This window comes from Rhipicephalus sanguineus, chromosome 6 (assembly GCF_013339695.2).
Source record: "Rhipicephalus sanguineus isolate Rsan-2018 chromosome 6, BIME_Rsan_1.4, whole genome shotgun sequence".
NCBI classification, from domain to species: Eukaryota; Metazoa; Arthropoda; class Arachnida; order Ixodida; family Ixodidae; genus Rhipicephalus; species Rhipicephalus sanguineus.
Genome location: NC_051181.1, coordinates 42,134,399 through 42,155,633, shown reverse-complemented (window position 1 = coordinate 42,155,633; position 21,235 = coordinate 42,134,399). Strand labels below are relative to the sequence as shown.

At 49.8% G+C, this 21,235-nt stretch overlaps 1 protein-coding gene across 1 annotated transcript; it reads left to right on the top strand.

Moving 5' to 3' along the window:
- The first annotated feature begins 7,464 nt into the window (after window positions 1-7,464).
- LOC119397235 (cell surface glycoprotein 1-like) lies at window positions 7,465-18,580 on the top strand. Its single transcript, XM_037664669.1, has 3 exons — window positions 7,465-7,533; window positions 7,592-8,168; window positions 18,522-18,580. Exons 1-3 carry the CDS (start codon window positions 7,465-7,467, stop codon window positions 18,578-18,580), a joined length of 705 nt encoding a protein of 234 aa, XP_037520597.1.
- Window positions 18,581-21,235: the final 2,655 nt, after the last annotated feature.

The following is a 21,235-nucleotide window of genomic DNA, read 5'->3' as shown; positions in this document are numbered from 1 at the left end:
GGGACGCATCACCTTCTGACCTCGCGGCTGTTCTCTTACACGAAATGTCGGACGCAATGTATAAAACGCACAATGAAAAGTCAGCATGCACAACCAAACCGAACAAAACAATGGCACCAACTTGCAGTGCATTTGTTTTAGTACCGATTGCTCCATCTAAGCGAGGTTGGCTCCTTATGACTCTTACGAGCGCCTGCTCAGTTTTCTTTGTTGCGCAGACTTCCGCCTAGGTGGCCGTGCACGGTTCAACGCTTTGACGAAGAATCGCAGTCTTGTCAGTATATAAAACCCACTGCCCGCATAGTGATCTGTTGGCGGTGCTCCTCACATCCAACAAATTTTACTTTGTTGACTTTTAGGAGCTCAACCAGATCCATGATGCTGTCATGGTGCACACGGCGGGCGCTAAAACATTCGGTGAATGTATCGTCAAGAAAGGCAATGAAGTTGAACAGGGTCGGAGATGGATACAAAAGGCCCCCGTAATCACACTGTTGAGTGAACTGCGCGATAGCGCTTTCGGCATCTTCTTGCGAAGTCAACAAGTTGTTTTCGCAAGCAGAACAGCGCAACGGCAAGACACATTTTCTGGCAACATACCCGCTTATGTAATGGACGAGTTTGCGGTCACTTCTGGCGGACACATATGCTGCATGGTCACTCTCATATGTCACCACATCGTCCAAAATGTCATCTTCACTGCCTACAAATTGCATTTCACCTAGTGCACGGGTGAAGCTCGGGTTCTGCGGTGGTGGTAGCGGATACAGTCCAGGGGACAAAAGGGAGTCAAGTGTGTCAGGGAGCACATTGCCCTTGTCCGGAGAGCGCACAAGGTTGCAAAAGCTGATGCATGCCATTGTGTCGAGGAACTGCTGCGGTGTGGGGTGATCGTTATTCCCGCTGCACTGCCGCACTATACCGAAAGTGCTCTCAAGTGGGTCTTGGTTGAGCCGGGCTGTCACCAGGTAGGTATAACCTACTTCCGCCGTCAGGTATTCCAACAAAAACAAGGTGCTTTTGATAGTTACTCGAAACCCTGCTGCTGTGGACTGGCTCATGAAGCCCCGCACGCCTTTTGTGTGAGACTCCCATTCTGTCAAGTACGCAAGAAAGGTGTAGAGGCAATCGACAGCGCTCGAGTTCAACCGCAGCGCAACTTTGGCGTGCCGAGAGGACATGATGTTGATGATGTTGTTGATCATCCTGCGTCAAAGAAAAATAGATATGAAGAGCATTACTTAAGTGTAGGCACGCCATTTTCTGCATTTGTACGTGCGCAAGTTAATTTTGCAAGGAACGCGCAATGTACATGACACTGCATGTCATACGCGGGGCTACGTGCCTCGTTATTTCAGGTGCATGATTATGTCGCAAAATTTAGTACGATATAGTCATGCCGTCGAGTTTAAGACAAAGGTACAGGGTTATAGTACACCATAGCCCAGGTGACGCTGCGAAAATTTCTACTAAGTTTGTAAGAAACAAAGTGAGTTTGTACGAAAAGAAACGGATGCCACATGAGACGTAACCTGCGTAGAGAAAATTTTGTTTCTTCCCTACAAGCCTCACGTTTCAGTAACTTTTTTTGGAAAACCTTTACGAAACGCCTTGTATGGTTTCAAAACAACGATACCACCGGCTTCCCATGTAGCCTGTTCGAGGTGTCCGTTGCCTCATGTTACTGGGCTGTCAGTGCAACTACAAAGAAAACGGGCGAGTTGAAGCATGCGAACAGCGAGAAAACAAGAAAAATGCCGAGAGTTCGCAGCCTTGTCGTTGTTATTGTTATTGTTATTGCCACCAATCTAATCCTGGGCATGTGAAAAGTATGCGAGGGCGGTTCTGACATGGAGCCCCCTGCCATGTCACCCGGGCATAGGCGGCACCATGTCAAGGTGATGAAGGCCAGAAAGACGGTTACATGAAGCAATGAGGGGCGAATTGACGATATGCAGAGAGGCGGAAAACGAATGAATTGAATGTGCGAGCAGGCCGAGGGACAAAGTTGCAAGGAGACGGTTATTGCCGCAAAACTACGATAGCAACCACCGCCGCCCTTTGCACCATCCGGTACGTAAGAACACTACCGACTGCCTTGTCCATTGCTCCATGCCTGGGCGCGGCGTGCCGCCTCATCAAGCTAAAGCTAGCGCCATGAGTAGGGAGTATACACGTTTTAATGCGATAGCGTTAGAGCGCATTCTCGAAGAAAAACCCGTATCTGCAAAATTGGAAATAAACGACAGCTTTTTTTAACGAGGTACTTCTGGAAAAGCCTTCTTTAAATTAGATGGAATTTTAACTCTCTCTCTCTCTATGTATATATATATATATATATGTGTGTGTGTGTAACGGACGAGACATGGCGTCAGTCAGAACACCAGTTTAATTTAACTCCTCGTCTTCCTCCTCTTCCTTCCAAAGCTAGAGGATCACGTTGGGAGAGTCTTGAGATGCCGATCACGATAGAGGAAGTTGGCCAAGCAATTCATGACCTTAAGACTGGCAAGTCACCTGGACCCGATGTCTTAGAGGCAGGGTTTTATAAAACCTTCAAGAAAGAACTGTCGGAGATGCTACATCACGTTTTAATGGAAGCGTATGATCTGAAGCAACTACCTCTATCCTTTAGAACAAGTCACGTTATACTCATTCCAAAGACTGAACACGCTGAAAAATTGCAATCAGTGGAAAACTATAGGCCCATTAGTTTCACGAATGTAGACTTTAAGGTATATATGAAAGTATTAGCGAAAGATTTCAAACAGTGATTATCAGTGTTGTCGGTTCACACCAAAAGTGTGGAATTAGAGGAAGAAGCATCTTTAATAATATTCATACGGCAAGAACAACATTGGAAGGTTGCGATGCGTCCTGTAGACGTATAGCAATGGTACAGTTAGACTTAGAAAAAGCTTTTGACAGAGTAAGTTACGAAATACTATTTGCATTGCTTGATCACATTAGTGTGGGCACGGTAATAGCTGATGGGGTGAGAATGGCATACCAGAACTGTTCGGCCGAACTAGTAATCAACAAAAACTTAGCACGGACATACATGTGAAATCTAGTGTGCGCCAAGGATGTCCTTGTTCTGGTGTATTGTTTGCTATATACTTGGAACCCTTTTGTTTGAAAGTGTTGAGCAATACAAAGATGACAGGATATCAGTTCTTGTCACATGAAATAAAGGCGTTAGCGATGATATCGTGATATTCTGTTAAAATAAGAAGGGTGTAGAAGAGGCTATAAGGGATGCGCGAACCTTCTGCAGTCTCCTTGGAAGCGCAATCAGCTGGAAGAAGTGTCTAGGTTTCTGGCATGGCGAGTGGAATGAAAAACCAGAACAAATGCAAGGGATCACATTTACAAGTACGCCGTCGAAGTATCTTGGAGTTTCTTTGCAGTATTATCAGGAAGCCACCGAGCATGTTAGGACAAAAACGACTAAGCTGGGTGGGCAGGATCTTTCGATCTTGGCACTCGCAGCAGTTTGTAATGTGTTTCTCGTTGCGAAGGTCTTTTACATGCTACAAGTATTATGTATGTCACAAGTGTGCGTTCAAAGATTGCATCGAATATTTGCCGTATTTATATGGGGATCCACTTGGCAGCGTACTGGCAGAGTTAATATTTTTCATAAGGTAAAGAAAGGAGGACTTGGGCTGTCGCACTTGTTCCTCAAACAGATTGTTTCGCGGTTTTTTTATTTAAGAGATCAGAGTGATGGTTTCTTACGCGCTGTGATGCAAGTACGACTGCGTGACAAATTACCCGAATACGTTGTATCGTCATATGGGTCGCAGTGCGGAGCGGTGAAGGGTTTTTAAAGACGATAGTCTTTCTTGGGGAACTTAAACGCAAAAATTTTGGTCTGTCTTTCTGTCTGTCTCTCTTTCTGTTTGTCGGCACGTCCCTCGATTCAGCCACTCGGCCAAAGTTGAACCACTTGCCCAAGGGCCAGCCGTCTTGAACTGGTACGGCTGTTCATACTTGTGAACGTTGTCGATCAAAAAGTAAATATCATGCATATCTGAGGTGCAACATCACTAGGTAAGTATTAGGTGGCGTGTTCCTTTAATAGAAAATGCATACATACGTAATTTTAAGGACCCTAGTTTCTTAAGCTGCGCTGAAAATGCATAAGAATGGAAGCTTGAGCGAGTTGGTATGCGTTCATCTTTGTTGAAACAGCGCTCACTAGACGACGACGAAGTAAAAGAAGGCACAGGACAGGCGCTGCCTGTCCTGTGCCTTCTTTTACTTCGTCGTCGTCTAGTGAGCGCTGTTTCAACAAAGCTGAAAATGCGACTGCGCTGAAATTTGCCTTCCTCCGTGCCCTTCGCACGAGCTCATTGTTGTGTTTCGGTTTCGGTTCTGTATTGCACTGTACGAATGCCATGGGTTGGTGTTGAAAAACTTTAGTTTTGAGAAGGCCAAGAAGGTGAAAAAAAATATTTAAAAAATGAAAAAGCAGCGTTGTGGGCGGCCTTCAGGCTGCCGGTTGTGGGCGCCGCTCTGGCGTTCCTGTTTTACCCAGGTGACGTGTAAATAAAAGAGTGTGTGGAGAGTACTCGTTGAGTGCGGACGTTTCTCTGCAAAGGTCTTCGCCTGCTGCTGCGCCGGGACTACCAGCACGCAACACAGCACTCATGTTTCCCGACGTATTGCCAGATGGCGTCCATATCTCACACAGCGCCTCTTCTATCGTCTTTACACGACATTTGCAGCGAAGCACGCAGATACGCGGCCAATTTTTTGAGGAAAGGGAAGTTGTGTATGCTTTTCAGTTTTTTCAAGTGCATATATCTGTCGATTATTTGGCCTCAGTAACAAAAAAAAAAACAACTGTATAAGGATTTAGTTGATATTATGTGCCCTGTACCTTTATACCGTAAAGCGTATGTATCAGGACGAGATAAGAATGTGTTTAAACGCGTAAATAGTATGCCTATTAGAGCATCAACTAAGACATTCTTTTTCTTGTTGCACACAGGCGCGCTCGCTATTAAACCATGGCTGAAAGGCAAAGGGTTTCATTTTCCTTGGGGTGTTAACTGTTTGATTTGCAGGAAGCCCGAAACAATCGAGCACATCTTTCTAGACTGCTCTGACTCAGTGTTCCTGTGGGAGGTCATTCAGAGGACGATAAAGAAACATTTTCAGCTCACGTGATTCGGTATTCGCTTCTTGCCATGGGAACTAGCAGATGACGTGCCATGTGACCTGATAATGCTTATCGCTATGCATAGCGTGTGGAAAACTAGAATGGATTTCAGAATTGAGCACGAAGATCCAAAACCTGCTAAGGTGTATTTACATGAATATCTATTATATGTTAGAAGTGTTACGCGAACTGCACGAGCCACCTCACTGGTTACCCATACTTGACAAACTGCTGACAGTGAAATACTTCTAACTCTGCAGCACGGGACAAGCTGTCGGTCCCGTTTTTAGAATGTACGTATAAGTGTCTTGTGAAATGGTGAATTCGGAGATATGAGTTCTTGTGCCCTTTGAATTTTGTGCTAATAAACCAGGAAATAAAGAAAAAAAAAGACTCGGTGGCGCAACGGTAGCGCGTCTCACTCCAGATCAGAACGTTGCGTGTTCGAATGACGTCCGGGTCAAAAGTGCTTTCTTTTCTCCTTTTAGTGTGAAAATTACGACTACGATGATGGTCTCTGCCCCAATTAAGAAATGTGCCTTTCCGGTATCCCTGGATATACAATCGCTTGAAGTTCATAATAAATCACCATTCAATCTAAAAAGACAGGGCATGCAAACACGGACACAATAAAGAAGTCAGGATACCACAAACGCCGACTAACAACTGAATAGATGCACGACGGCGGAAAAGAAAGAAGGCACGAAAAACTTATCTTTCTTGTGTCCGTGTTTGCACGACCTGTCTTTTTAGAATCAATACTTACCAACTATCTCAGCTCTCTGTTATTCTAAGCAAATCACCATTGTTCGCACCTGCTGATGTATGTCCTTTTGGAGGACCCGGCGAGTCTCAAACATAGGCACTCTGTCGTGACTCGGTGGCGCAGACCAGTTAAGACATTCTTTTTCAAACTCCCACGTGCTGAAAGGTGGGGCAGTACTTTTACATGTGACACTGCACTGTATTTTTATGTTGATTTATACTTCGTTTGCTAAGCAGGCAATAAAGAAAAAAAAAAGACTCGGTGGCGTAATGGTAGCGCGTCTGACTCCAGATCAGAAGGTTGCATGTTGGAATCACGACCGGGTCAAAATTGTTTTTTAAGGACGATAGTCTCTCTTGGGGAACTTAAACGCAACAATTTTGGTCTGTCTACCTGTCTTTCTGTGTGTCTGTCTGTCACCCGATTCAACCAATCCGCCAAAGTTTAACCACATGCGGAACGCCCAGCCATCTTGAACTGGTAGCGCCGTTCATACTTGTGAACATTGTCGATCAAAAACAAATGTTACGCAAATCTGATTCGCAACATCAATATAAAAGTATTAGGTGGTGTATCCCTTTACTAGCAAATACACAGATACTTACTTCTAAAGACCCTAGTGTTTCATAGGCTGCGCTGAAAATGCTAGTGTTTTTTTGGGCTGCGCAGCAAATGCGACGCTATGAGCCAGATGCGGCGATTCAACGTAGAGGAGGACTCATGTAGTACGGCCGGCAGAAGGCTATCGTCTTTCCACGACATTTGTAGCGAAGCACGCAGATACGCGGCCAATATTTTTATTGCATTATCAATTATATGGACAGTCTTGGCTGCTTTTGCCGTCGCCATCGCCGTCGTCATGCACCGTATATATATATATATATATATATATATATATATAGCTTGTAGCGTCATCATCATCGTTATTCATCATCTTCGTTTTACCACCTAAGAGCCGCGCCTCTCGCGCAGCTCATGCTCAGAGCTCGAGGCGCGAGCAGTGAGGAACGTGCTCACGCTCCTGGGGGCTGGACGCCGGCAGCCGCTGCCGCTCTGCTGGTGCTAGGGCCTTCTAATAAAGTGGCGAGACTTCGGCACCACCACGTCGGCCGCCTTCACGTCTCCCTCTCGCTAGAATTGGTGACCCGGCCTTCGACCACGCCCTTCGACGAGCGGCGCTGCCATGTTGCCGTCACTCTGCCCGCCAGTGAAGCCGTTCCACCCGGCCTACGCCCGAGCGTGGTTTATGCAGCTCGATGCCATTCTCGCACAGAATGGCATCACGGCACAGCCGATGATGCACGCCGTCCTGCTCCAAGCGCTGCCGGTTGAGCTACACCATCTAGCTGCCGCAACGACATCCAGCCCGCAGCCATATGACGACCTCTGCGCTGCGGTGCTGGCCCCCTACGGCGAGACGTACCGCCCGCTACCGGGGACCCGTGAGTTCCGGGTTTCCCCTCCGTCAACGCGAGCGGTACCACCCGGCCCGCAGCTCTCCCATGACCACGACCTACCTTTCCCGGCTATGACTCCTCCGACCTCACGTCAGGCCACCTGCGCATCGATTCCTGCGGCCGACCACCCGCCCGACGAGGTACAGGAAGTGCCTGCTGCCATCGGCCACTCCACTGAGACCTCTGTCTTTTCGACAGCCTCGGCCCATGGTCCTTCAGACGTGCCGGCCATCTGCACATCTTCCGCGACCTCCATGGCCCATGACACTGCTGCCACGTCAGGCTCCACGACGGCTACCTCGCCGCACGCCCTGGAGTCCTGCCATAGATAGGGACATCGTCACGCCCACTATACGACCCCCAATTGCGGAGGCATCGCCAGCGATGATGTCCGACGAACCCGTTTTTGCATCGACCTCGACACTGTGCGCGTCTTGCCAGCAACGACCAGCCTCGCCCTCGCAGTCTCTCGCAGCCGAAGTCCCAGCCCCTAACCACCGATGGCCGAACTTCCGAGACGCTGCGACTATGACTGATGCGCCTGAGGACGACGTCCCTGGTCAGCATACGCCAGAGCTGACCGCATATGCCATGTCAGCCACAGAGGCAGACATCCAGCATGCCGACCTGCGCACCAGTCCTCGTGAGCCAACCCCCGTAGGGGCTTCCAGAAGCACAGGTTCGCCGTCTGAACCTGCAGCAGAGACCACTCCTGCTCAGCTTCACCACAGGTTTCCTGCGGAGCCCTTGATGCAGGACACCATCCACCCGACAAGTGACCGCTACGCAGGCGCGCTGGTCACAACGGCAACGACGCCCAACCGCCACACATGCCTACCGCACGCGACTTTACGTCGACGAAGCCACCGCTCTCGACGCCAAACTCAGCAGAAGCTTCACACGCGCCCTTCACCGCTACCACGCGGTGCAGCCATCTCCCTCAAGGGTATCTATGCGTTGCGGAGACATCCCTTCGTGCGTCGTCATGTGCCCGGTATGCACTTGCGTCGACGCGCCCCCCGTCATATCACCCAGTGGTCAACGCTGCGCCGACGACGGCAACGACATCTGCACCCGCCCTCAACTGCATCTGCGGGCACCTCTCTCTGCCGCGCTCACTCGCGACAACCGGTGCGCTACCGAAAGGCCCCATCAAGTCACCGTGGGACCCACCTGGGTACGACCACAGCGTACTTTCGCGCGGTTCTTCGTCCGCTGCGACTTCTCCCAGAGCCGCCCGCCAGAGACTTACCGGTTCCCGAAGGTCCTTGCACGTTCACGACCTGGACTTCTCACGGACCCTCTTGTCTCGCGATAGCAAAATTCTTGTATATACGCCCCCATCGTTTTTTTTTTCATTTCGGCTTCATTTCTGCGGGGGGGGGGGAGTAATCTGTAGCGTCATCATCATCGTTATTCATCATCTTCGTTTTACCACCTAAGAGCCGCGCCTCTCGCGCAGCTCATGCTCAGAGCTCGAGGCGCGAGCAGTGAGGAACGTGCTCACGCTCCTGGGGGCTGGACGCCGGCAGCCGCTGCCGCTCTGCTGGTACTAGAGCCTTCTAATAAAGTAGCGAGAACGGCACGGCCACGTCGGCTGCCTTGACGTCTCTCTCTCTCTCTCGCTACAAGCTATGCTGCTGCAGCCCGACGCAAAGCCCCCCCCCCTCCTCGCCCACGTCAAGACGCCGCACCGCCGCAGTAGTTCCGCCGCCAGGCACCGCCACCACCACCACCAACGCCATACCGCCCGTCAACCGGCCAGCGATACGCGCCGCGGAAGACCGACGTTTGGAGGGTCCCGGCCATCGCCCTCTCTGCTACCACTGCGGAGAAGCCGGCCACACCTACCGCCGCTGCCAGTATCGACAGATAATACTGCGCGGGTTCGCCATCGACGCGCCGCGTCCACAGCAGGGTGAACGACCACGTGACAGCGCCGACTATCTGGTAGGAGCGCAGTGGACCCCCCGAGGACCTTCCCGATCGCCATCGCCAGGCCGCTACGCCTCTCCCCAACGCCGACGATGGACTAGACCAACCAGGGGCCGGTCACCTAGCCCGCATTAGAGCACTGCACGGGCCGTGATTCTCGGCCCGGGCCCGGCCTGGGCCCGGGACTCATTCAAATTTACCCGCCCGAGCCCGGCCCGCCGACTGAAAGGGAGACCCGGGCCCGGCCCGAACCCGACAAAAAATTTCGCCTACCCGGCCCGGCCCGGCCCGACCACAGATCGGGCCCGACAGGGGCCCGAGCCAATAATCTAGGTGTTGTTGCCCGAAGATAGAATCGACCGAAAGGGCGTTTTAAGTGGCAAATATCTACGCATGCTTGACGCACGCTTCGCTAGCAAGTATACTCTAACATACGGTACTTTCTTGTAAAAATGGGCTGGCTCACCGTGGAAACAGTTGAGCGGATATACTGCAGGGGTACGATGAACGTTTGGTCGGCAGTGGTACACTGTAGTAATTTTCTAGGAATACAGTCGGGATCATCAAGAGCGTTTTGTAGCAGATATTGTAGGAAGAAAAGTGATTTGCAGCATGAGTCCGGTTTTGTTAAGGAGCGCAATAAAAACAGAGGGGACAGAGAACAGAACGCTCTCTTCACTTTGTTTTTATTGCGCTCTCTACTGAAATTTAAATGGACACGAAAGTGAAACAATTAATCGGTTTAGATTGATAAATTGTACTCCTTGAAATCTAATGTCGTTAGTTTCACCAACACAGATGCAATATTAAAGGAGAAAATCAAGGTCAGGGTTTCATTTGTAAATTTTGCGCCAAGATCTCCACGCGTGACAACACGGATTTCAAAGCGTATTTTTCATATTTTGGCGACTTTGCCTTGTCGGAATTTCCTGAAGCTTGGTATGTCCAGTCTATGGCCCCCCTCGGAAGACAATGCACTTCATTTTTACCGATTAAGAACTGCGTATACGACCTAGCAGACGCCGTCAACATCTATGACGCGTTTTGATGCGGGTATTTCAAGGTGGCGTCACCAGCCGCAGTTTCTTTTTGCGCGTTTTCGCGCTTCCCATGCGTCTTCTCGCGGCAAGCGTGGTGATTTTGGAATTGTGAAAAATAATTTACTAATACGCTAAAAGTCATTTTTTTCCCTTTAGTGTTCCTTTAAAGCATGCTGTAACGACAAAGTCAACCGTGCACCCTTCTGGATATGTAGCACCTGTCTTCATCATAGTAGCACCTTGCCACATCGAGAGAAATAGAGAAAACAAGTCAAACTTATTACATTTGTTGTAAATACAGTAACCTAGTTAAAATTTTAACAAACGGCGCGCACCACACGCACTTTGGAAATACGTATAAGAAGCCGAATGGAAAAAAAGCAACTATTCGTCATGCATAGCAGTCTTTTCATATATCACACCACTGCTGTTATATACATTCTATATAAGTGATTGTGGCATAGTTCATAGTTTATTTGTTCGCATGTTAATGTACAAAAATCAAATTATAAATAGATTCTACTATAAGCCCACGATGCGCCGTTGCATCACATGTCCAGCCACACTAAAGTTTCTTGCACTGCTTGCGCTAGCCGCAGGGGCGCACATCTGCCTTGAGAAATGTGAAGGCGTCGGCAGTCGTAGTTCTTAACTTCCACCACTGAAGCACGTTTAGGATATCTTTTTGGGCCTCTGCAGAATCAAAATAGCTGTCCAGCTGATCCCTTCATTGCTCTCGTTCCCGAACGTTGTGCCACTCTTCAATATAATCTATAAATGCCCCTGAGGGCTTCTTCTTGCACTTTTCAGCAGTGTTTGTTATGCACGGCTATAGGGCTCTTTTTTTCCATATTGTATGCCTTCCTAACGATGTTGTACCGGGAGAAGTTGGCCTACACTGGTAAGACAACACTGGTCGGACTGGCAATAGGTGGACGAAGTGATTGCGATCTATTTTCGGGGTTCATTCCAGTTTGGTAATAAAGGTGCGAAGCTTACCTACGCTAATTCATTGGATGCGCATGATTCGAGGTAAGGGGACATCCCCCGGCATGGAACTCGTGATACTTGTTTCAAGCGAGATACTTCCTCAAGCTAATATACTTTGCCTTTAAACATGAATATACATGTTTAATGGACTTATGTTATTCCTGCCCATTCCAACGCTGTTGTGGCGGTATCATGTAGCTCTCGCACTATATAGTGCAGGGGTCTCAAACACGCGGCCCCCGGATCTCTCACTAGCGGCCTGCGACCCGCACATGACTGTCTTTGTCCAATTTTTTAAATTTATTTTAAGTACGTTCTTGAGCTACACAGACATGATAAGTCTAAGGCATTTTTTCGTGGGGCACCGCCTGCAGCCACCATGCGTTGATACATAACCGTGAAACAAAACTCTATGTTGCAGAATTGGCGTCCAGATTTTACTCAGTTTGGAGATAGGTATCGATATATTGGTGGAAACTTGCCGCCAAACACCCTTCAGAAATGACCCATATATGAAGTCTTAAAGAGGTCTTTAAAATGGCAATTAACGTTATAGCTGACATCTGGTAGAACCTATTCTCCCCCCCCCTCCCTCTTTACTCCTACCTTCGTGCACTGTCCTGGCCCTTGCGGAAGTAAATTTTCGTGAATGCGGCCCGTTCGCTGAGGCGAGTTTGAGACACCTGATATAGCGGAACAAGACGAACGCTGTAGACATGTTAACAATGTGGGCACACAAAGCAGGCTGTGCACGTCCATCTCGCGTCACATGACCACTGGGAGCCTAGACGGAGCCACGGAAGAAGAATGTCTTTATAGGGATTTTATGCAACGAGACTGCGCGCAGTATTTTCGATTTAGTGGAGGGCTAGGAACTTGCAAGAACGTTTCCTCGCCTTGGGGCTCCGTGATCCCACTTGCGATGATAAGTTATAGGTATAAATTTACTATATTACATTTGTGGCGTTTTTTTTCGAAATGAGCTAAATCCATGGGAAACCGAAACTAGCTCAAATATTGCTCCATTGGCAACTACAACCTCAAAGGCAAGTACATTCTCCTAACTTTCCTCTAAAAGATTTATCAGAACGAAATGGATCAAATACCAACAGCTATTTGTGCTCACAGATCTCGTTTCAAAACGAACTTGAGCCAGATACATGCGCTGTATGGATCGAAATGAGTCAAATCCAATATGCAAATAGCAGAGCGCTTCAGCGATCACGTGATTCAGCAAACATGGAAGCCTCCGTGTGATTTCCCGCCTAGCCTGACTGCTCTGCTTGTTTTCTGGGTGTTTCTGCATGTTTTTTTTTTGCCCTTTCGGAGCTGGATTATCATAGATTCTGATGGAAGTAAGGAGATCGGAGAGAGATCTGTCCCCAGACGTCGACGACATCGTGAACAGAAGCATTGTCGACGCCGGCGAAGCAAGAATGTGCCGCTGCCGGAATTACAATAAAGTTTTTTCAAGAATACCCATTGAATTCCATGTCTCAATTCAATATGAGCCAAATCCAACGTTATCATGCTAATAACGGTGAAATCCGCTGCACATTTTTTAATTGATTGTGGCCAGAAACTTCCCCTAGCCGACATGTAAAACATATCATAGAATAGCTTTGACAGCGTTCTATTTAGTTTGCATAGCAAATCTTGCCGTTTTCTCAAATTCTCTTTGAATGGATTTGACTCATTTCGAAAAAAAAAACGCCTCATTTATTACTGCGATTACATAATAATTCGGGATATTAAATAATAACGAATGCAAATGAAGCACGCAATAGCGAGATGTTAGATATATAAGCGCCTGGTCTATTTACTTTCACCTCGCCCGTTTCAGATAAATGAAGCAGCCCCATACGCAACAAGCAAAAGAAGATCAGTGCTTGTCGCTCATAAAACTTCTTCAAATAGCCTGCCCCTCACAAAAAAAAAAGAATTGTTTTATCGCGATAAAATGCGAAACGTATATGTACGCGCAACGTATGAGGAACACTTGAAGGGACAGACACTAAAGAAAAAAAAATTCTTCTATTATCAGTAAATTACTCTTAAAATTCCATAATCACCACGCTCGCTGCGACTCAAACCCGGTAAGCGAGAAAACGTGCAAAAAGAAAATGCGGGTGCCGACACCACCTTGAAAATCGTTCAACAAACACTGTGACGTCATAGATTCTGACGGCGTCTACTGGGATCTACGTAGTTCCTAATCGGTAAAAATTAAGTACATTGACCTCTGAGAGGGCCACAGACTTAACATACAAGTTTCATGAAGTTTCGTTGAACCAATGTCGCCAAAATACGACAAATACAGTTTGAAACCCGTGACGTCACGCGCGGAGATTTCTGGGCGAAATTTAAAAATGGAACTTTGCCCTTGATTTACTCCTTATGAAGGTGAAACCAATTACATTCGTGTTCTCAGACTACACTTTACCAGTCTTAACCGATTCATTGTATCACTTTATTGTCCCTTTAAGAATTGAGCAAAGTCCAAGCCCGGCCCGACCTGAGCCCGCCACCTCAAAACCGGGCCCGGCCCTAAGCCCGGAGCTTCAGGCCCGAGCCCGGCCCGGGCCCGCCGTGAAAACTACTTTACCCGGCCCGGCCCGGCCCACGGGCCGGGCCGGGCCCGGGTTTTCGGGTAGGCCCGAGCCCGTGCAGTGCTCTAGCCCGCATCCGGAAAACTAAGGGCAGCAACCGATGGAGGTGCGGTTGCTGTACGACGAAATATCGAAGATCCTGCGCCGCCGACGACAACGCCACGACGAAACCTTCAGTACACGACGAGAACCAGACAGAGCCCTGACGACGAAACATCACGGACCGAAGTAGACCTTGCGGCGCAACGCGGAAGCAGCGGAACAAACCGACGTAGCCGTGACCCGACGCCACGACCTAAATGCAACGCAAGACGACGAAGTGACAGACATGCCTCGTGTACTTGGACGACGTCGTTGTGTTTTCCTCAAATTTCGACAAACACCTTCGGCGCCTTGAAGCTGTACTTCAAGCAGTCAAGACCTCCAGACTCACCTTGAAGCCTGAAAAGTGTCGCTTCGCGTCCGAGGAGCTCTTCTTTTTGGTCACGTGATCAGCAGGGATGGCGTTCACCCAGACCCGCGGAAAACAGCTGCCATCACTTTCTTCACACCGACAAGAAGGCCGTATGCCGATTTCTCGGCTTGTGCGCCTATTACAGGCGTTTCGTAAAGAAATTTTCACGGATCGCCGAGCCACTAACTAACCTGACGGAGACCGGCGTGGAATTCAAGTGGGGAACGGCGCAAGTAAAGGCATTTCAAGAACTGAAACGACGCCTGCAGACGCCTCCGATACTCGCGCATTTCGATGAATACGCCAATAAGGAAATCTAACGACGCAAGCAGCGTAGGACTCGGCGCCGTCCTTGTGCAGAAGACCAACGGATTGGAAAGGGTCATCAGTTATGCCAGCCGGTCGCTATGAAAGGCAGAAATCAACTATTCCACAGCAGATAAGGAGTGCCTGGCCATCATATGGGCTACATCGAAGTTTCGCCCCGATCTCTACGGCCGGTCATTCAAAGTTGTGAGCGACCATCACGCGTTGTGTTGGCTAGCTAACATGAACGACCCATCAGGTCGCCTCGCACGGGGGAGCTTACGACTTCAAGAATTCAACATAACCGTCGTTTACAAGTCTGGAAAAAAAGACTTCGACGCTGAATGCCTGTCGCGCGCCCCCGTCGACCCGCCGCCGCAGGACGACCAGGAGGATGACTGCTTCTTGGGAACCATAAGTGCCGATGATTTCGTCGAACGACAGCGAGCGGACCCAGAACTCAGGGGCCTTGTGGAATACCTCGAGGGCAGGACCACCGTTGTTCCAAAGGTATTCACGCGGGGACTGACGTCGTTTTTCTTGCGCAACGGTGTTCTCCTTTAGAAGAACGTCTCGCCACTTCGAGCCGATTCCCTTCTCGTGGTGCCCTCGACATTGCGACCAGAGGTCCTCCAGGCTCTGTATGACGACCCGACGTCTGGACACCTGGGTGTTTCTCGCACGCTCGCAAGAATACAGGAAAAGTACTACTGGCCGCGCCTTGCCGCCGACGTCACTCGCTACGAAAAGACTTGCCGGGACTGTCAGCGACGCAAGACACCGCCGACTAGGCCAGCCGGACTTCTGCAGCTTATCGAGCCATCTCCATGGCCGTTCCAGCAAATCGGTATGGACTTACTGGGGCCGTTCCCGACGTCCAATACCGGAAACAACGGGATCGTCGTAGCTACCGACTACCTCACGCGCTACGCGGAGACAAGGGCCCTACCCAGAGGCAGTGCCACCGAGCTAGCGAAGTTCTTCGTCGAGAACTTCGTCATGCTTCATGGCGCCCTAGATGTCCTCATCACCGACAGAGGCGCGGCGTTTACTGCTAACCTAACTCAGGCAATACTGAGATACAGCCAAACAAGCTACCGCCGGACCACAGCGTACCATCCACAGACCAATGGCCTCACCGAGCGGCTAAACAAGCCCATCGCCGACATGCTTGCCATGTATGTTGTCGTCGAACTCAAGACGTGGGATGCCATCCTTCCGTATGTGACCTTCGCATACAACACGGCCATGCAAGAAACGACGCAAATGACGCCGTACAAGCTGGTCTAGGGAAGGAGCCCGGCAACGACACTCGACGCAATGCTACCAACCGCCACCGACGAAGACGATCTCGACGCTGCGGCCTTCTTGCAACGCGCCGAAGAAGCTCGACAGCTCGCCCGCCTGCGCATCAAGAACCAGCAGAGGGCCGACAGCCGTCGCTATAACCTTCGACGACACAACATGGAGTACCAGCCCGGTGATCGTGTGTGGGTCTGGTAGCCGATTCGCCGGCGTGGGCTCAGTGAAAAACTTCTTCGGCGATACTTCGGGCCATACAAGGTGCTTCGACGTCTCGGAGCTCTTGACTACGAGGTCGTCCCGGACGGCATTACGAACTCCCAGCGACGCCGCGCACGACCTGAATTCGTCCATGTCATGCGCCTTAAGCCGTTTTTTGCGCGTTAGCAAATCCGGGGACTCTACTTTTTCCTTTGTTATTGTAATTCATTTGTGTATGCACTTGTTCCTTTCTTTTCTTTCTTTTTTTTCCCTGCTATGCCCTGTCGCAACCATCGGGACGATGCCTTTTCAGAGGGGGACAGTGCCACGCCCGCTTCTTTTATTTTGATATATTCGGGTTTGACCAGCAAGGGCGGTTATCAACGCTCGACGCTGACCGCGCCGCAGTGTTCGAGAAGCTTCGCGAGTGTAGTAGATCGTTTTGTTAAGATTGCACGCGGGACGTGAATAGTCTAGATTATTCCAGTGCTTGCGCGACAACCAGTGATAAGACTGGAAAGTGCGACGCGTGATGTATAAAAGACGGCGCATCCCAGCCATGAGCAGTTGATCGACGCTCGACGCTCTGTTCGCCGCTATCAGTGTATTGCTGTACTTTGACTTTCAGGTTCCCGGCCAACAATGAAAAAAGAAAGCGAAAAGAGCTACAAGGTCAGCTGGAATTCTTGTTGTCACTCGAAAGCACGCCACCAGGCACTTTAACTAAAGCGATAAGAGAGGTCAAGAACCAGCTCGAGATAATGGACACTGAAAAATAGAGGAGCAGTCATACGCGCACGTGCAGAACACCTTTGGCTGGGGGAAACACCGACGAAACGCTCGCTGAGCGAAGAAAAGCGCTATGCCTCGCGTAAAGAAATAAAACAGACTAAATACGGAGGAGTGACTACCGCGGACCAACAGATGATAGAAAGCGCGTTTTTGGATTATTATAAAGGACTTCTTGGGTGCAGCGGTAACAGAGGCCTTGGACAGCGAGTTTTTGTCAATAATGCCGACACTAGATAAGGAAACCACCGCACGCTTCGAAGAGCCAATATCAGTAGGGGAAATTGAAAGGACCATCGATGAATTAAGTGAAGGGAAAACGCCTGGCACGGATGGACTAGGCACAGCTTTTTACAAAGCATTCAAAGATGAGCTGTCGGAGCTCCTGTTGCGCCTCGTAGCGGAGGCTTACGAGGCAAAGGAAATGCCGCCGTCCTTTCGAAGGTCAAATATTGTACTTATACCCAAAAGTGAAGATCCAACGAAGCTCTCGTCAGTGAGCGCTTATCGTCACTAACACTGATCATCAGGTTTTTATGAAGGTACTTGCCAAGAGACTGCAAAGTGTAATACAGTTACTTGTAGGACCGCATCAAACATGCGCATTAAGGGCCGAACAATAGGAACCAATATCCACACTGCGAGGAGCATCCTTGAGTGTTGCGATGCATGGTTTTAACATACTAAAAGTACGTTTTTCTTTACTGTACCTTGGTGTGGTGACCAAAAGACAATTATATAAAGACCTAATCGATGTAATGCTGCCTGTGTCGATGTATCGTGCGATGTATTAAAAAAGGCCAGGGAAAGACGTTCGTAAAAGGGTCAAAAGAATGGTGGTACGGCCATCAGCGAAGACCTTTTTTTTCAGCTACGCACTGGTACACTTCCCTTAAAACCATGGCTGCAGGAAAGGGGCTTATTTCTTCCGTGGTCTGTTAATTGTATCCTATGTCACAAACCAGAGAGTGTAGATCACATTTTTTGGACTGTTTGGATGCCACGTTTCATTGGGACATCCTACAACGAACTATAAAAAAAGACTTACCTTTGACACCTCATGAAATCCGTTTTCTACCGGTTCATAGTGACAGTGGCATACCGTACGACATGTTTATGCTGTTAAGTATGCACGCTATTTGGAAATCGTGCCTGGCATTTCGGCATGTTGACGCGAATGCACGTTCTGTCAGAGAATACTTCATTGAAAGTATAGCTTATATAAGGGATGTGTGATGAAGAAGAAGTGCACCCTGAAGAGCTAGACAGTCGGATCGTCAGCGCTAAGCAGAAAGTGCTCGTGCTGAACGTTGTTGCTGTTCGCGCTGGCTAGGCCTACTGTCTGATATTACAGTTTCTCTTGTCGAGGCCGTGTCTCACCTCTTTATTATAATTGGTGGAGGTTGCTAGGTCTCCTAGACATCCTGGAGTTGCGCAGCCGGACTCTACCTGCCGCCATGACCACCGAATCCAACACAAGCCCGCCGCTTCCTGCTCCCCAGGCCACCGCATGCTCCAGCGCGGTCCGTCAGCGGGACCCTCCAATATTCAGCGGCACTGATGACCACGACGTTGACGACTGGCTATCTACATATGAACTCGTGAGTGTCCTTAACAAATGGGACGACACCATGAAACTGGCCACCGTCAGCATTTACCTAACCGGCATTGCTCACTTGTGGCTTCGGAACCACCAAACCGACGTTCCGACCTGGGCAGCGTTCAAGACTAAGTTCAGCGAAGTCTTCGGCCGTCCTGCTGTTCGAAAGCTTCGCGCGGAACAGCGCCTACAGTCGCGATCTCAACAACCTGGCGAGAACTTCACCAGTTATATTGAGGATGTAATCGACCTATGCAAACGCGTCGATACCACCATGGCCGAAGTGGACAGAATCAAGCATATCTTGAAGGGAATCGACGAGGACGCATTCCAGATGCTGATTTACAAAAGCCCGGGTACTGTCGCCCAAGTTACTGAGCTGTGTCAAAGCTATGACGAGCTCCGCCGTCAACGCCTCGTCACCCGCCGCCCTGTCCCGCACCAGGAATCGTTGTCCGGCTTAACTCCCTCGCCAGATCCCGTCCTTGTATCGCAGATCAAAGCTTTTGTGCGCGAAGAAGTTGCTTGCCAGCTCTCGCTCATCCCCAGCCTGCCGGAACGAAGTACGTCGCTCAGTCCCTCTCTACAACACATCATACAAGATCAAGTGTCTGAGGTCCTTCCACCAGAGCTGGCACCACCAGTCACCGCTCCATTGACGTACGCCGAAGCAGCAGCACGACCACGACCACGGCCACCGACGTTGCGCGCGCCGCCTCCGTTGTCTACTCCTCCTTACGTCACTACGCCGCCCCGACCTCCAGTCCATCGAGTGGCCAACCCCTGGCGCACATCTGACAACCGGCCAATCTGCTTTTCGTGTGGCCTACCCGGACACGTCGCACGCCTGTGCCGCCGCCGACCACCACATTTACGTGACGACCTAAGCGCATCTGAGTACGGCCCCACGTTTCCCATCGCTTCAGACCGCGAGTTGCAACTTCCGCGACCAAGCCTTCGACCAGCTCCTGACCGCCGTTCTCCTTCTCCCCGTCGTCGCTCGCTCTCTCCGATGCGTCGACGTCCATCTGCACCCGACACGGAAAACTAAATGGCGCAGTTCCCGAGGCAAGAACTGCGTCATCGTCGCAAAGTACAAGCCCTCTTCTTTCGCCGCCAAATGTTATTAATGCCGTTCTTGAAGGTGTATCTGTTCTTGCTCTCATCGATACGGGTGCCGCAATCTCTGTCATCGCCGAAAAACTGTGCCGCTCAATCCGAAAAGTGACGACCCCCTTCTTTGGTCCGTTTCTTCACACTGCCACAGCACAGCCCGTCCAGCCTGTCGCGGCGTGCACTGCCAGACTCCTAATTCAAGGAGTGCCCTACACAGTCGAGTTCGTCGTACTTCCGCACTGCTCTCACGAGATTATTTTAGGTTGGGATTTTCTGTCTCGTCACCAAACCGTCATTGATTGCGCCCGTGTAGAAGTCGCCTTCTCATCACTTGACGATGCTCTACCTGCCGACGGTCCTCTTTCCTGCAGGAAGGTTATTATCACTAGCGACACCGAGATCCCTCCGCACGCTACTGTCTTGGCCCATGTATCATGTTCTGCTGCCTCCGACGCTACCGCCCTCTTCACGCCTTCCGCTACATTTGTTCATCGCCACCTCTCACCACTCCCAACCGCTCTTCTTACCCTTCAAGGTGGTGCGACCGACGTACCTGTGGGCAATCCATTCCCATTCCCGATTACCTTGCTTCGCGGTGAATGTATCGGCACAATGGAACCTTGAGAAACCATCACTCCGTTGGCCGTTCCTGATGGTTCATCAGAGATCAACGCCCTCTTCTGTAGTCCCCTGAATGGCACATCCGCTGGCGACATTTTCAACCATGTAATCGACGACGGTCTCAACTCACAGCAACGCCGTGACCTTGTAAGCCTCCTTGACAAATTTCGCCCAGCTTTCGACAGCCAGAGCACTTGTCTAGGCCGAACATCGACTGTATGCCACCAGATCGACACAGGTACTCACCCACCACTACGGCAGCGACCATACCGTGTATCGTCGACTGAACGCCGCGTCATTGATGAACAAGTAGGTGATATGCTCAAGCGCGGCGTCGTTCAACCCTCAAATAGCCCGTGGGCATCACCAGTTGTTTTAGTTAAAAAGAAGGATGGCACTATACGCTTTTGCGTAGATTATCGTCGTCTCAACAAGATAACGCGAAAGGATGTTTATCCTTTGCCCCGGATCGACGACGCTCTAGACTGCTTACAAGGTGCAGAGTTCTTTTCCTCCCTCGATTTACGCTCTGGCTATTGGCAAGTGCCTATGGATACCGATGATAGACCAAAAACTGCATTTATCACACCGGATGGCTTATACGAATTTAATGTGATGCCATTCGGCCTTTGTAATGCGCCCGCGACATTTGAGCGCATGATGGACACTATTCTACGAGGTCTCAAATGGAACAAATGCTTGTGCTATTTGGATGATGTAGTGGTATTTGCGCCAGACTTCCCCACACACCTTCGTCGCTTGGAGCAGGTTTTACGATGCCTCGCTGAAGCTGGCACTTTGGGACACGCAAGCTGACCATTCTCGGACATGTCGTGTCGAAAGATGGCGTGCTCCCTGATCCCGCTAAGCTACGTGCTG